This window comes from Pinus tabuliformis, chromosome 1_1 (assembly GCF_031772625.1).
Source record: "Pinus tabuliformis cultivar Carrire ecotype Pingquan chromosome 1_1, CPIR1, whole genome shotgun sequence".
Classification (NCBI taxonomy): Eukaryota; Viridiplantae; Streptophyta; class Pinopsida; order Pinales; family Pinaceae; genus Pinus; species Pinus tabuliformis.
In genome coordinates this window covers 58,645,606-58,663,131 of record NC_142297.1, presented here as the reverse complement: position 1 = coordinate 58,663,131, position 17,526 = coordinate 58,645,606, and the positions used below count along the sequence as shown (strand labels likewise).

The following is a 17,526-nucleotide window of genomic DNA, read 5'->3' as shown; positions in this document are numbered from 1 at the left end:
CTACCTGTTGCTTCATGCGGTTTTGAGCTTGATGAAGATTCTCTCTAAGATGGGCGAGCATGGTTGCGCGGTGTTGTAGGAGTTGATCCACTGCTTGTACCTTTGAGCACCCCTTGATATAAGAAGTAGGGGAAGGAGGGATTTGACCATATACTGCTTCATAGGGAGTCATTTTGGTGGTGGCATGATAGTTGGTGTTATACCACCATTCAGCCAGAGGTAACCACTGTACCCAAAGATGTTGCTTTTCTGAAGTGAAACACCTAAGGTAGGTTTCCAGACATTTGTTGACGGCTTCAGTTTGACCATCCGTTTGCGGATGATAGGAAGTACTGAGTTTTAGTTGAGTGCCTTGTAGCCTGAAGAGTTCCTGCCAAAAATTACTGGTGAAGATTGGGTCGCGATCGGACATAATAGAAGTGGGCATGCCATGCAATTTGAAGATCTGATCCATGAAAGATTGAGCAACCAAAGTCAGTGTAAACGGGTGGGGTAGGGCGCAGAAATGAGCATACTTCGAAAATCTGTCCACAACCACCATGATGACTGACTTGTTTCCTGACTTTGGAAGACCTGTAATGAAATCCATAGAAACCTCCGTCCATATTGATGCCGGGATGGGCAACGGTTGTAATGTGCCTGGTGCGTTGACGGTCTCCCCTTTGTGGCGTTGACAGACATCGCATTCTACTACGAAAGTAAGGATTTTCTTTTTCATGCCTGTCCAAAAAAATGATCTTCTGGTGCGAGCATACGTCTTCTGAAAGCCTGAATGTCCTGCAATGGGGGATGAGTGCAATTTTGCCAAAATGCGACTTTTGAGGGTGGATGTTGGTGATATTACGACTCTGTCCCTGTAGCAAAGAATCTCATCCTGCCACGAGTAGCCCTTGGTGGAATTTGGATCCGCCTGCAATTGAGAAATGAGTTGGGAGAGCTCGGGATGTGAAAACCATTCCCTGTGAGCCTCTTCAATCCATTTTGGAATGGGAAGGGAAATTGCTAGCAGGGTACTTTCCTCCTCAAATTGGCGAGATAATGTATTTGCTACACTATTGTCTTGCCCTTTCTTGTAAATGATCTCATAATCATATCCCAGAATTTTGGCGAGCCATTTATTTTGTTGTGGGGAGGATAGGCGTTGCTCCAAAAAATATTTAAGACTGTGATGGTCTGTGCGGATTTGGAAACGTCGCCCCAATAAGTAAGGTTGCCAGGTCTCTACTGCATGTAAGATGGCCATCATTTCCTTCTCGTAGGTAGATTGGCCCAGATTCTTCCCACTTAGTTGTTGGCTTGTGAAGGCCAAAGGTCGTCCTTCCTGCATTAAGACCGCCCCAATACCCGTACCCGAAGCATCACATTCAATGACAAAAGATTTGGTGAAATCAGGTAGTGCTAAGATTGGAGTGGAACACATGGCATTTTTGAGAGCTGTAAAGGCCTGTTGTGCGTCCTCATTCCAGAAGAATGAATTTTTCTTCAGGAGTTGAGTGAGGGGCTTCGCTATGTGACCATAATTGCGGACAAATTTGCGATAATAGCCTGTGAGACCCAAAAATCCTCTTAGGCTCTTCAAGGTCCTAGGTTGAGGCCAATCCTGCATTGCCTGGATCTTTTTGGGGTCCACCTTGACACCTTCACGCCCCACAATGTGGCCCAAATACTCAAATTCTTCCATGCCAAACGAACACTTGGACATCTTAACAAATAATTTATGCTTGCGGAGCAGTTGCAAGAGTAGATCTACATGCTGAAGATGTGCGGCCCAAGTGCAACTATAGATGAGGATGTCATCGAAGAAGACAAGGACAAATTTCCTGAGATATGGTTTGAGAAGGTGGTTCATAAGGCTCTGAAAAGTAGATGGGTCATTACAAAGACCGAATGGCATGACCAGGAACTCATAATGGCCTTCATGAGTTCGGAAAGCAGTATTTGGAATGTCGACTTCCTTCATGCGAATTTGGTGGTAGCCTGAGCGCAGATCCAACTTAGTGAAGAATTGAGCCCCATTGAATTCATCCAGCAAATCATCAACCACCGGGATGGGAAATTTATCTTTGACTGTCAACTTATTGAGGGCCCTGAAGTCTGGACACATCCGCCACTCCCCATCTTTCTTGAGCACCATGACCACCAGTGATGAATAAGGACTAATGCTGGGACGAATGACACCTGCTTCCAAAAGTTCCTTGATTATTTTTCTATTTCATTCTTTTGGGTGAATGGATATCTGTATGGGCGCACATTTGGGGGTTGGGCCCCTGGAACCAAGGTGATGGTATGATCATGTTCCCCTCTCGAGGGTGGAAGCTCATGAGGCTTGTCAAAGACCGACAGATGGTTATTTAAAGTCTGTTGCATCTTAGGATGAATCGGCAGAGACTTGGTTGCGACTGCCTGGATGGCATTAAATTGAGCTATAACTCCATGATGGCCCTTTTTAGCAATTTTTCCATCCTATGCGAGCTGATGATAGAGGGAGCTCCCGCCTGGAGTCCACGGAGGGTATGTGTGGAGTTGTTCTGCTTAAAACTCATATATAACTCCTGGAAATCCATTGTGATTGGCCCAAGAGTGCGGAGCCATTTAGCACCGAGGACAATGTCGCACCCTCCCATGTGTATGGCAAACATGTGGGTCTTCAACTGATAATCCCCCATTTGAAGTTTGACATTTTCACAGCGGCCTTCACATTTCATTGTGCCCCCATCCGCAATTTGGACTTGGAAGTTAGAAACTGCTCGTACAAAACAATGCACTGCTTCCGTGACTTTGTGATGGATGAAATTATGTGTACTTCCACTATCAATCAAGACTACTACTGGGTGATGTTTAATAAAACCTCTGATTTTGAGAGTTTGAGGTGAAGAAATCCCTGCCAGAGCATGCAGCGAAATAACTGGTTCGTTAGGGACATTGTCCTTTTGGTTGTCCTCTTCGACCGCCTCATGTTCCTCAAGTGGTGGATCTTCCTCCGATGAGCTGTAGTCAATGGCATCAATTTGAAAAAATTTGGGCTCTTTGCATTTATGATCTGGGGAGTATTTTTCATCACAGTAGTAACATAATCCTTGCTTTCTTCTTTCGGCCATTTCTGCAGGTGACACCTTTTGGACCTAAAGTGTTTGAGTCGTGTTGTGAGCCTGTGGGGGGCGACCCTTAACGGAGAAATTTGGGCGACTGTACTGGGCTGCTAACGCACGTTCCACGTTACGAGCTACCTTGCAAGCCTTCGTCCAAGTAGGAGGGTGGTGCAGTAGGACTTGGGCTTTTATGGCTTCTTTAAGACCGCTGATAAAACATTCCGTGTAGAACACATCTGAGAGACCCCTAGTGCGGAAGGCTAAGGCTTCAAAGGCTGTAATATATTCATCCATTATGCCAGTCTGTCGGAGCTTAGTAAGACGACCCAAAAAAGATCCCTGGTCAAAGCGGTCTGTAAGAGCTTTTTTGAAGTTGGTCCAAGCCAGAAAAGGTCCTTTGCAACGTTGATGCCATTCCCACCATTGCCACCTTTCATTGTCCAAGTACATGCTCCCCACCATAAGCTGAGTCTCATTATCTAAGATGTTATTCAGATTGAAATACTGCTCCATTTGTGCTATCCATGCTGCCGGGTGAGAACCGTCAAATTTATGCATATCCAACTTGGGAGGTCTCTGATGAGATTGTTGGTGGGTGCCTCAGACGTGAGGAGAGTGGCTAGACTCATCCTCACTGTGTCCATTGCCATTATAAGCCTCCTCGTGGGCTTCCTCCTTGCGCTTCGAGATTAGGATAGATAGTCTATCAAGTTGACTTTGGATGGATTGCAAGGTTAGTTCAAGTTTGTCAATCCTCTCATTGGCCATAGCTTGAGCTCTAGTTTCTACCATGCACCGATCAGATGTTCTTGAGATTTGGGACCGCCCAAAGTTTTTTTCAGTAAGAATTGAATGGTATCACCGTGCTCAACGCGTCATCTTGATTCTGATGGGCTAGATCACCAATAAGCGCCCCAAGAGATCTCAGACTTTTTTATTTATTTATTATTTTTCTGAAAACTCCTAACGGAGTTTTACTCCTTCCTTATGAATACTGTAGTCGCCAAATCCTCAAAATGTCAATGCTGCCAAAATTCCTGCGAAAATTATGCCCTGGTATAGGAACCCCACACAACTACTTAGATCTGGTGGATCTGAGAGATCTGAATGGCGGATCGGATAGCTCTGGGCGGCGGAACAGACTGCTGCTGCGGATCTGATGGATCTAATAGATCGGAATGGCTGGTCTGCTAACTCGGAACTGCGGGACTGATGTCTGCTGCTGCTGCACCCCTTTGCACAAGCGGATCTGGCAGAGATGATGCGTGATCCCAAGATAGAAAAGGGAACTATGGTCTCGAGGAGTGTCAGGTGCTACAGATCGCAATATACATAAGGGTCTGATAGTAGTACTCGGCCCAATGTTTCAGGGCTCTAACTAAGGAGGATCAACCGTACAACCCGACTACCCTATCGTACGGGCGAGTAATCTCTCCGAGTGCTGTTCTCGGTAGCAGCAAGATGGCCAACGGTTTATCTATGGCGAGGTTGCGGAGGAGCTAAGGGGCTTCCGATATACCTAGAAGGTACTTGGAAGACAGTCCGTACGCGGTTCTGTCTAATGCGCTACTACTCGAAGGGGTACCCACAGGGGTTACAAGGGAGTCCAACAAGTGTGACCACCTCTTGTATTTCCTGCGTGCATGCCTCCCCAAATCCGTAGGTTTATGCGCTCAACGACAGATCCCGTGGTTTAAAGACGCCGGAACACGTCTCTAGCCAAAATTTCTTTTGCTAAGAAATGGAGATCCCACCGGCCCTGGAAAGTGCTCTGATACCACTTGTTATGCTCTTAACCTACAAAAAGATACCCAAATACAGAATATGCGAAGAAAGATACCCAGAGCATAGAATAGTGAGAGACAACACCAAATATTTTATTATTCAGAAAACAATGTTCACTGGCCTCTTCGAGGGGGTGACCTCCAATAGAGCAGAGCTCGATTCAAAAATAAGACATGATGCTCCTCGCAGGGAGTCTCTATCCTTTATATATGACTCATACATGCAATACCATGGATCAATACCATAGGTTTTATTAATACCATCTATCTAATACTACGGCCCATTTGCAACTAACTGTGGTCCCGTCATTCATTGCGGGTTAACCACTTACAATTATTAATATGGGCTTTATTGACTCTTGACTATGACTCGATCCCATTACATAAATAAGGGGGTTAGGGTGGGACCCTAACAATTATAGCAATGATAGCAATATCTCTTTATCACTTATGCGTGCTTATTAGAAACTCTCTTTCAATTATTAGATTACCAAATAAGAACAAGAGAAAATTACAAGATTGCAAGAGCACAATTATAAGCAATAAGATGAGATTGCTAACAGTGAGCTTACTTAATGAAATGCAACAAAAGAGATTCAACCATGCAATGCAATTTGCAAGAGAGTATGGCTTATGGAATGCAACGCAACTAAAGATTAATAATGCACAGTGAGATGCAATGATTAGAAATGCAATTGGATGAGAAAGTTAGTAAACCAACAAGGCTATAAGTCAAGAGCAATGCCAATATCCTTGTAGTTGCCCAATGCCAACTTACTATTGATGCAGGAGCATTCAACCCAAGAGAAAATCATTGTAATTAAGTAGACATAGGGGATCATGTAGCTTTAGAGAAGTAGTTTCCTAAGTCTCAAGTTAATGCAATATTTAGGCCTCTAAGTGATTTAATTAGATAATGGAGGAAGTTGTAAATGCTCTCAAATAAATAAGAACATGAGTGGGTAGTAATGACAAAAGAGTTCAAAGTCAATTACAATTGTTAAACAGTTGCATGATTCGAGGAATTAGAGGGAGAGCTTTTAGGAATTTAATGAATTAGAAATGGACATAGAGGATAGAGTACATCTAGGAGTCAGTTCAATAGATCTAGGAGTCAAACCAGGATGAGTTCAACAGAACTCACTGGCATATATGTAAGCCCACGGGCAAAGTCAAAGAAGAGGCCACGAATAATTAAGGATCAAGCCTGTGCGAGACACAGAGTCTCGAATGTAATCATGTGTTTATATTTATATATACAGAGAGCTATTCCTCACTGTGTCAGTGTATGTGAAGAATATCTCATTAATGAAATTACTGTGAATTTGTAGGCTCTGTAACAGGGTTGCAGGCAGAATTCTGAAGGACATAGAGAGCAAACAGAATGATTTAGAGGAGTCATAAATGGATCTTGGAATCCAACTGAAGAATCAGAGGAAGCTCTGAAGAGGAAGCGAAGGGAGAATTCGCATAGTAGAGTTCTGAGGAAGCGGAAGAGTGAAAACTCGAAACCCTGAAGAAATCCCCAAAATTGTAGAGAAACACAGAGAAATAGTGTAAAAGCTAAGTAAAGGGCTGGACGGAGAAGTAAAGAAACGATGAGCAGTGACCGTTGGATCTTGAAGATCAACGGCCAAGATCCAATCATAGAGGAGACGGAGAAATATCGCATCGGCGAACTTTAATGAAGGAAGGCGGTTTTGTAACAATGATGGTGGATTTCGGGCGGCCTCAAAATCGTAAGCGGTATTGAAGGATGAGCGTCGATTCCACTCATCAAACGTCGCATGGTAGTGGAGATGAGAAGGTAAACCACTTTATTGGGTAGTTAAAACTCGTGTTTGTTGTCGTTTAGAAATCATTGGCGACCATTGGATCTACTAAGTGTAGATCAACGGCGGAGGACTGTCGAGCAACTTTACATTGCGAAAGAATATCGATCGTTGGATCGAGAATTGATCAACAGTCGCGATCTAATCGCAAATCGGTAATCGGAGGAGTTGAGGACTGGTGAGTGATGGATAGGCCGATGAGCGATATAGCGATACTCCGATAATTGATAACCGAAGATTGGAGGGATTGGAGGTCGGCGATTGGAGCAGCGTTGTAGAATGGTTGGATGGTGCGGACCTGATAGAGTTATGGTGGTGAATGTATAATATTTGAAATCCGCTATATGTGTTTGGAGCAGGTTTCTTGTGTATTCCAGAAGAGTTATGTGTTCGCATATCGGATGCGATAGAGCCAATATTAAAGAAGCCGCAGGGAAAGCCAATTGTGATTGCGATAAAGGTAGAACCTCGGGGAATGTGCTGAAGCCGTATAAAGGCGGAGAAAGGTATGTTTAGGCATATATTTCCTTTGTAAAAGGTTTTATAAGTAATTAAGTGCCGATGAGCATTTTATGTGTTAAAACCATATGTAACCAAAGTAAAGAGGGAAAAGGTTATCTATGCGGGCTTTAGGAGTTTAAAGTCCCGATAGGAAGGATTTAACGAATGACTTTAATAAAGTCATAAACAAAGGTTTGAGGGTTGTTGAAAAGTCCCGATAGGAGGTTTAAGCAGGGTGATTTAATTCCGATAGAAGGAAAAGGTGAGTTAATGTTTAGACTTTGTTAAGTCTATGAATCATTTTGCATAGGTATAAAAGAGGGCCTTAACCATTTATGGTTTGAAGATCTGACTCCTTTGAGAGTCAAATACCTGGGACTGAGGTATTTATGCATTATTATACATACTGTGGGTGTGAGCGGGGTAACCCTGAATCATAGTGGTATCAGGGCAGAATTGAAGTTGAAACAATTGGTTAAAATAGAACAAAGAAATTCTATGAGAAAGAATTGAGAAGAGAATATGTGTTAAGGTGTTTATGCATGCAAGGAAGGATCAGATTCTAATTTGACAGAAGAAGGCACACAGAGGTGATGTGTAGCAGAACTTGCAGATGCAAGAGACAGAGGAAATCCATCCAAGGCACAGGTGGAATGGTGAAACAAGATCATGCTGAGATCTTGAAGGTGAGGTAATATGTTCTGTTTTAAATTGAGAATGTGTGTTTCTATTTTAATGCACAGGTGACAACAAGAGAAGTTGTGAGAGGAGAACCAGATGTGTTCTTGAAGACAGCGTAAGGAGAACACTAATAAAGGAGTGTTTTGCAGAGGATAAACAATCTTTTGAAGTTGTCAGGAGTATGGAAGAGTATCTTTCAGAAGATAAAAACTCTGAAGTAAATGAGGATGGAGAATGTCTCTTAAATGAGAGAAACAATGATTTATTGTAGCAGAAAGAACTTAATAATGCATTGACATTTGAAATTGTGACAACACAGTAAGAATTTCTTGTGAAAAAAGGAGATGAAATTCAGTTTGAAGCGCTGATATGTGAAGCAACAGTTGAGACTGTTGAACCTTATGATTTCCAAACTAATAATTTGTGTATAAATGCAGGGAACATAAGTGATGATGAAATACTTATGAAGTGTCACAAAGAGATTGCATCGCTGGAATATTTGCTGAGAAATTCAGAGTATGACAGTGTGATTACAAAGGAAGGAGTTCACTATGGTGGACAAGAGCAAGAAGACATCATTAGAGCAGATGATGTGGAAGAGAGACTAGTTGACTGTCTCATGAATTCTTTTGAGAATTCAAATCAGCGTACTGATGTGCTGACAGAGGAGAAAAAACAGTGCAGCAAGCTGAATTGTTGCCAAAGGAAGATAAGGCACAAAAGCCTTATGTTTTCGATTTTAACAAGTGTTTTGTGAGTGTAGGTTTTGTTGCAAATGCTGGAGGAGATTTGGCACAGATGAGCAGTCAAATAAAGATGAGAGAAGAAGATTCTGTGGAAGAATTCAATCCATGGAACAAAAATGTTAAATTGCTGGAGAGAGTGCTGGACAGTCATGATTCAATCATGAAAGAGGGTAAGGATGATAGGGAGGTAGCCAACATAGGAGTCACAACAAAAGTCAGCATAAGAGTCAACATAGAAGTCAGCATAGCAAGCAAGGCAAAAGTTGGAGTAAACAAAGCAAAAGTTGGAGCAAGAATAACAGAACAAGAAGAAGAACAACAGATTGAAGAACTAGTGGACAACAACAACTTGAAGCAAAGAGAAAGAGGAAGAAGTAAGAAGCAGAATATGGACCAGTCCAAAGATGTACTGGAAACAGAGATTGAAGAAATGTGGCAGCTGATGATGAAGCAGTGTAAATGGAGAAAAATGGTAGCAGCAGGAAGCATGATCAATCAGAGTTTGAACCTGATTAACAAGAAGAAGAAGATGGAGCAAAAGACAATAGAAGTACAACAGAATCTAAGGAGCAAAGCATTTGGACAGTTACAGCACAAAGTATGGGATCTAGGAAGACAAAGATCAGAAGACACATGATCAGGTGATCATGAATATTTTCTACTTTGGGAGTCTGATGCAGGAGCATTCAACCCAAGAGAAAATCATTGTAATTAAGTAGACATAGGGGGTCATGTAGCTTTAGAGAAGTAGTTTCCTAAGTCTCAAGTTAATGCAATATTTAGGCTTCTAAGTGATTTAATTAGATAATGGAGGAAGTTGTAAATGCTTTCAAATAAATGAGAACATGAGTGGGTAGTAATGACAAAAGAGTTCAAAGTCAATTACAACTCTTAAACAGTTGCATGATTTGAGGAACTAGAGGGAGAGCTTTTAGGAATTTAATGAATTAGAAGTGGACATAGAGGATAGAGTACATCTAGGAGTCGCTGTAATAGATGTAAGAGTCAAACTAGGATGAGTTCAACAGAACTCACTGGCATATATGTAAGCTCACGGGCAGAGTCAAAGAAGAGGCCACAAATAGTTAAAGATCAGGCCTGTGCGAGACACAGAGCCTCGAATGTAATCATGTGTTTATATTTATATATACAGAGAGTTATTCTTGACTGTGTTAGTGTATGTGAAGAGTATTTCATGAATGAAATTACTGTGAATTCGTAGGCTCTGTAATAGGGTTGCAGGTAGAATTCTGAAGGACAGAGAGAGGAAGTGGAATGATTCAGAGGAATCATAAATGGATCTTAGAATCCAGCTGAAGAATCAGAGGAAGCTCTGAAGAGGAAGCGAAGGGAGAATTCGCGGAGTAGAGTTCTGAGGAAGCGGAAGAGTGAAAACCTGAAACCCTGAAGAAATCCCCAAAATCGCAGAGAAACACTGAGAAATAGTGTAAAAGCTAAGTAAAGGGCCGAACGGAGAAGTAAAGAAACGATGAGCAGTGACCGTTGGATCTTGAAGATCAACAGCCAGGATCCAATCATAGAGGAGATGGAGAAATATTGCATTGGCGAACTTTAACGAAGGAAGGCGGTTTTGTAACAGTGAAGGTGGATTTCGGGCGGCCTCAAAACCGTAAGTGGTATTGAAGGACGAGCGCCAATTCCACTCATCAAACGACGCGTGGCAGCGGAGGTGAGAAGGTAAACCGCTTTATCGGGCAGTTAAAACCCATGTTTGTTGTTGTTTCGAAATGATCGGCAATTGTTGGATCTACTAAGTGTAGATCAACGACGGAGGACTGTCGAGCAACTTTACATCGAGAAAGAATATCGATCATTGGATCGAGAATCGATCAACGGTCGCGATCTAATCGCAAATCGGTAATTGGAGGAGTTGAGGACTGGCGGGTGGTGGATAGGCTGATGAGCGATATATTGATACTTCGATAACTGATAAGCGGAGATCGGAGATTGGAGGGATCAGAGGTCGGCGATCGGAGCAATGCTGTAGAATGGTTGGACAGTGCAGACCCGATAGAGTTATGGTGGCGAATGTATAATATTTGAAATCTGCTATATGTGTTCGGAGTGGGTTTCCTGTGTATTTCGGAAAAGTTATGTGTTCGCATATCAGATGCGATAGAGCCAATATTAAAGAAGCTGCGGGGAAAGCCGATTGCGATTGCAATAAAGGTAGAACCTCGGGGAATGTGCTGAAGCCGTATAAAGGCGGAGAAAGGTATGTTTAGGCATATATTTCCTTTGTAAAATGTTTTATAAGGAATTAAGTGCCGATGAGGGTTTTATGTGTTAAAACCATATGTGACCAAAGTAAAGAGGGAAAAGGTTATCTATGCAGGTTTTAGGAGTTTAAAGTCCCGATAAGAAGGATTTAACGAATGACTTTAATAGAGTCATAAACAAAGGTTTGAGGGTTGTTGAAAAGTCCCGATAGGAAGTTTAAGTAGGGTGATTTAATTCCGATAGAAGGAAAAGGTGAGTTAATGTTTAGACTTTGTTAAGTCTATGAATCATTCCGCATAGGTATAAAAGAGGGCCTTAACCATTTATGGTTTGAAGATCTGACTCCTTTGAGAGTCAAATACCTGGGACTGAGGTATTTATGCATTATTATGCATACTGTGGGTGTGAGCGGGGGTAACCCTGCATCAACTATCAATCTGTTTTCCAACTGTCAATAGATGCACAACTAATCAACTTCAAGAATGCACCAGACGTCTAATATACCACTGCCAAGAGAAGATAAGCCCATTGTAACCACTGTCAAGGATATATCAGCCCACTGTTATAGCATACCAGCTCACAAGATTGCTCCAATTAACCATCAAAAGTAAGTAACCACTGTCAAGTATATATCAGTCCACTGTTATAGTATACCAGCTCACCAGATTGCTCCAATTAACCATCAAAAGTAAGAAACGATAGCAAATATGCAATTTGATATTAAATACACTTGAAAGATGCAACTGTAAGGAGATATCGGACTTCTATAACTTGAGGTCAATTATATACATCAGTCACTTAATGATGAAATCAGCCCTTAAATTATTCACAATTAGCCAACAAATGCAAGAAAGAGAAACCAATGCTCAAAGTCCAATTCTAGTGTAATGCCACTGTAAATTTAAATCAGTCAATTGTAGCTTGAGATCAGACCTCTGCAGCAAAGATATCAGTCCTCTAATAGTCAAGATTAGTCACCCAAAGATGCATGAAGTGATCACCAAAATACTTGCAATTGTTATGTGAACGTTCTGAGTTTATTTAGGAGTGTTTAGGGCTGATTATTATGTGTTTCCTCGAAGACTAGGATCTGCAAACACAGATTCAGATCTGATGCATATGACAGTATGTAAATAGACGACAGTGGAGGGGAATTAGGTCCTAAAGTCTAGCAGTCAGGCCTCAAAGGGTAATATATCCAGATGAGTACCCAAATTATAGTGTTTAGAGTCTAGACTTCAATCAAACGTTAAAACCCGTTCAGATTCTCCATGCTATACCTGCAGTCACAAAAGGAGTTAGGCCTAGACTAATATGCAGTGTGAGCAGACACTAGAAAAGCTTGCGGCTAGGGCTTGGAGAGGCCTCTAACCTTGTGTCTAGGCCTAGGAAGCAAGATCAACAAGTGAGACGAATCCCCAAGTCCAAACAAAAATATGAAACCCTTTCCCAAGAGAGAAGTAGACCTACAAAACAAGTGTCAGTCCTCAAATCAATGGGTCAGCATTTTATAATTGTAAAATTTTCCATGGAAAATCATAACCAAACCCTAGCAAAAATTTGTTAGGCCTGCAAAACCGAGATATTAGTATAGAAAATCAATTGTGATGGGATCTTGGTGCCTCCAATGCCCTGCAGCTAGAGTAGATGGCCCTTCTAGGGCTGCGTTAGGGTTATAAGGACCAAACAAGTCTTGCGGCTAGGGCTTTATGGCCTTTTAGGCCTGCGGCGAGCACAAATGAACAACTTATAATGATCCTGCAATCAAAACATGTCAAATTGATGCCAAAAATGAAATTTATAGCCACCAAAATTTGGTTGCAAATGGAATTTAAAGATCAAACCCTTGAAACCCTGATTTGCAAATGAAATGACCCCTTGTAGGGTTTGCGGCTTCCTTAATGCTTGTGATATTAGTCCTAAACCCTAGCCATTTAGGCTGGGTGAGGGCTAGAACCTTCAGAAATGGGTTTCTTCCTTGATTTGAAAATGAACTTGCAAAATGGACTCAAAAACCCTAGACGTCTTACAAGAAAATGAACATAAAATCCTAAATGACTATATGTACAATAAAAATAATTACGAGTGTTAGTAAAAAAATTATTTACAGTATTCACAAAAATAAATTACAAGATCTAAGAAGCGGATCTAACTTTATTTGCACAATTAAATTTGAGATAATTTGAGTGGAGAAATAATATATATATATATATATATATATATATACTTTTTGATTTAGAGCCATGGCCAAGTCACTGCATAGAAATTGTTAGATAAGACTTGGAGAATTTAACATGATGGGCTTTTAAGCCTATTGCCTTGGGAGTTCATTGGTCCAACTGAAGACTTCCCCTCGCGCCCAAGATCCAAATATCATAAAATCTTGACACACTTCAAATGAAATTATTAGATCATAATGGGCTAGATACACGTTAAAACCCTCAAGATCTAGAGAGAAATTGTTAGATAAGCCTTGGAGAATTTAACATGATGGGCTTTTAAGCCTATGGCCTTGGGAGTTCATTGGTCCAACTGAAGACTTCCCATTGCGCCTAAGATCCAAATATCATAAAATCTCGACACATTTCAAATGAAATTATTAGATTATAATGAGCTAGATACATGTTAAAACCCTCAAGGTCTGGAGATACCCTAAAGTTAGAAGCGGATCTAACTTTATTTGCCCAATTATATTTGAGATAATTTGAGTGGAGAAATAATATATATTTTTTGATTTAGAGCCATGGCCAAGTCACTGCATAGAAATTGTTAGATAAGCCTTGGAGAATTTAACACGATGGGCTTTTAAGCCTATTGCTTTGGGAGTTCATTGTTCCAACCGAAGACTTCCTCTCACGCCCAAGATCCAAATATCATAAACTCTCGACACACTTCAAATGAAATTATTAGATCATAATGGGCTAGATACACATTAAAACCCTCAAGATCTAGAGATACCTGCTAGATTGAGTGAGCTAGAACGCCTTTCTAAACCCAGTACTTAATGCAAGGTACCTATGCAAATAGATAATCCAACTTCTGGCAAATGAAATAATAACTTGACAAGATTATTAGTAGAGCATTATGAACAAAGATGGAACACCATCGCGAGATAAACCCCCAAATACTTTGATATTATTATTACAAAATAAAAATTACATTCAACAACTTGACTCACAACTTGCTTAAGATTTTTTTTTAGTGTATGATGATCAATGAGAAGCTCAATAACTTCCTTATATAAAAAAATGAGAGTGTGAGAACCCTCTAAGTGGAAAAACGACTAGTTTGACTTGAATAGCAACTAGTTACTACGATCCATGCCAAAATTAATTCTTGTCCCTTGATCGGGAAAGGAAATTGAATTTGTTGATGAATGCCTTGATCTTGGTCCAAAAAATATTTTTTTCAACCTTTTTACTTTGAAAATTGATCTTTGACTTAACCACAACAGGGCCAGACTCCAAAGGTTCATGAAAATTAATTCCTTTTGGACCCTCGAATTTTGAGGGAATTTTCTCCTTGGAATTGAGTTCTTCAAATTTATTCATACCACTTTTCTCCAAAAGCTATTTTTCCTCAAATTATTTTTTTCTCATTTTTATTTTTTGATTAATTTCTGGTTAATTAATTTTCTTTTATGTTTTGCCAGAAAATAAATTAAATGACTCTAGAGGGGATTAAACATAATTTCCACCCTCTAAGTGGGTCTAAAAAATATTTTGGCAATGATGTCTAATTATGAGTAACCATTCACCAAAAATATCATAGACAACACTTTCTTACATAAAGGTTTTACAATAACCAACCAATAGACATGACCTCATACTCAACCGAATTCTCCGACACAAGACACGTGATCTAGTATGATAAAAATGCAAGACTCGATAACACTAGGACTCACCTAAGACCTTAAGAGAGAATTCCACTCTAGCTTTGGGGATATTTGGGAGAAAAACTTTGCTAATTATTCGTGTTTAGAAACACAAATAATTGAGATACAAGACTCGATAGCACTAGGACTCACCTAAGACCTTAAGAGAGAATTCCACTCTAGCTTTGGGGGACATTTGGGAGAAAAACTCTGCTAATTACTCATGTTTAGAAACACAAATAATTAGGGAGGTTAAAAAACTCCCTAGAGTGAAACTCTTTGTTAAAAATCAAAGGCTTACCTGGGTGTTTTTACATGGCTTCATAATCATACTAGAATCATTTTTACAATCATTTTTCAGAATTTGGGATTACAATGATGACAACGACTGAATTTTTTTTATTTTCTACTTTGTATTTTGCTTTAGGAAATTTTTCTATTTACTGCTCTATATTTTACTTTAGGAACGGTTGACATACACGTGGTCAACAAACCCTATTTTCTTCTTCCTTCTTCTCAATTGAACTAAGCCTCAGGATTCACTCTCTCCTTCATGAGACAATCGCTTTCCCAAAAATGTTGTAGTTGTCTCTCCTTTTGTGCTCTTGTGTCTTCACCTCTTCACAAGGCCTTTTTTATAATTTTCATTAAGCCCAAATCCCTAACCCTAACCTTCTTTTTAGAAGATTTTGGAGATCAATGGTTGAAATTATTTCTAAATTACATAAATAATTAAATTATTGATCCTTAGAAAATGACCTAATAGTCCACAATAATTAATTGACTTTGATTATTTTACTTTTCCTACCTTAGTCTCTCCTCTTGTGTTCTTGGGTCTTCACCTCTTCACAAGGCTTTTTTTATAATCTTCATTAAGCCCAAATCCCTAACCCTAATCTTCTTTTTAGAATATTTTGGAGATCATTGGTTGAAATTATTTCTAAATCACTTAAATAATTAAATTATTGATTCTTAGAAAATGACCTAATAGTCCACAGTAATTAATTGACTTTGATTATTTTACTTTTCCTACCTTAGACTTGGGAAAAAGGATGTAGATCACTTATTCCACCAAGCAAACACTTAAAGAAACAATAAATCATCTTTCATATTCTAAGACACCAAGCCTATACAAAAGACCTTTCGAAACTACCACAAGCTTCATGTTTGTTTGCAATAACAGTGCAGGCATATCATGACCATTTAAACAGCCGGGGTCAACCAACTTTTTTTTTTTTTTTTGGGAAGCTGTAGCAAAATGCATTTGTCCATTTTCCAGCTAGAAAGTTAAATGGCTTTTGATGATATTTCATCTTTGTATTTGAAAGAATTTACTTATCTTGAACAAATGCCATTTGATTGGTTTTTTCACCGATGGACAAGTTATTTACTGAATTTAATGGAGTTGGATTTATCACTTTTATGTCCAGTATGTGGTTTGCTGTTTAAAAGATATATCTATCTTATGATTTTGGGTACTTATTCCACCAAGCAAACACTTAAAGAAACAATAAATCATCTTTCATATGCTAAGACACCAAGCCTATACAGAAGACCTTTCGAAACTACCACAAGCTTCATGTTCATTTCCTTTAACAGTGCAGGCATGTCATGACCATTTAAACAGCGGGGGTCAACCAACTTTAATTTTTGTTTTGGAAGCTGTAGCAAAATGCATTTGTCCATTTTTCAGGTAGAAAGTTAAATGCCTTTTGATGATATTTCATCTTTGTATTTGAAAGAATTTACTTATCCTGAACAAATGCCATTTGATTGGTTTTTTCACTGATGGACAAGTTATTTACTGAATTTAATGGAGTTGGATTTATCACTTTTATGTCCAGTATGTGGTTTGCTGTCTAAAAGATATATCTATCTTACGATTTTGGGTATTTGTCTTACCTCAGTATGAATGTCTCGTGGAAGGCTGTGGAATGAAATTCAACACTGACAGAGATAGACATCGACATTTGGTGGATAAGCATAAGTTTCCTATCTCATTTGAATTCCATAAAAGGCGACATCCTTCAAAGCGACAACGACAACGATTACGAGCTCGGCATTCTTCTAATACTGGAGAAACTCCACTAGACAAAGAGAACATGGATGTTGAAAAGAATATTGATGCTCTGGCATCTGCTGTATCAAACTTAACCACAGATGATAATACCCCTACTGTTGTCACTTTTGGCCGCCGTCATAATCGGGCTTTTGGATTTGTCCCTCATTCGCTGCACAGGAAAAAATCGTAATATCTTATTATTTTAGTACGTTTACCCATCAGTTTTGGTCAAGTTTGGTATTTCAAATTAGAGGGTAATGTAATGTATACACATTGAAGGAGTCACGAGCCGAGCATGTTTCGGCTTCCGTTCATAATTTTGTATTCTGAGGAAACCCTAATATTATATATAATATTTCCATTTGAGAGTCATCAATTACTATCCTGGTATGGAAGTAATTCATGTATTGAATTCTCTACTCGTGCAATATGATTTTTTTCACTCTAATAATTCTTAATAATTCTTTATATTTAATGTCTGAATTTGCATGTTTACGCTGGTAAGATAACCGCATAACTAAATCGTTATGGATATGCATATGGAAAATCGATGTAGCTCCATGCTCATAGTTCAAAAAGATTTTATCCTAATCGGACCTACCCATAGTTCAAAAGGCTTTCATCCTAACTCTACCCACACACGCATCTGTAGCTCGGAATGGTTCATCATCATTGTATTCATACTTGCACTCATCCCTGTAGTTCAAAAAGTTCTC

The 17,526-nt window shown here is 39.7% G+C and overlaps 1 protein-coding gene and 1 pseudogene across 1 annotated transcript in view; both read left to right on the top strand.

Annotated features, from left to right (window-relative positions):
* Positions 1-8,006, top strand: part of LOC149211547 (ubiquitin-activating enzyme E1 2-like) — a 45,256-nt pseudogene extending 37,250 nt beyond the window's left edge.
* Positions 1-17,238, top strand: part of LOC149211546 (uncharacterized) — a 195,373-nt gene extending 178,135 nt beyond the window's left edge. Inside the window, exon 4 of the mRNA XM_089391527.1 lies at positions 16,656-17,238. Coding sequence (XP_089247653.1) covers positions 16,656-17,000 — 345 coding nt within the window. The 3' untranslated portion in view covers positions 17,001-17,238. The remainder of the gene's footprint in view (positions 1-16,655) is intronic.
* The last annotated feature ends 288 nt before the right edge of the window (positions 17,239-17,526 follow it).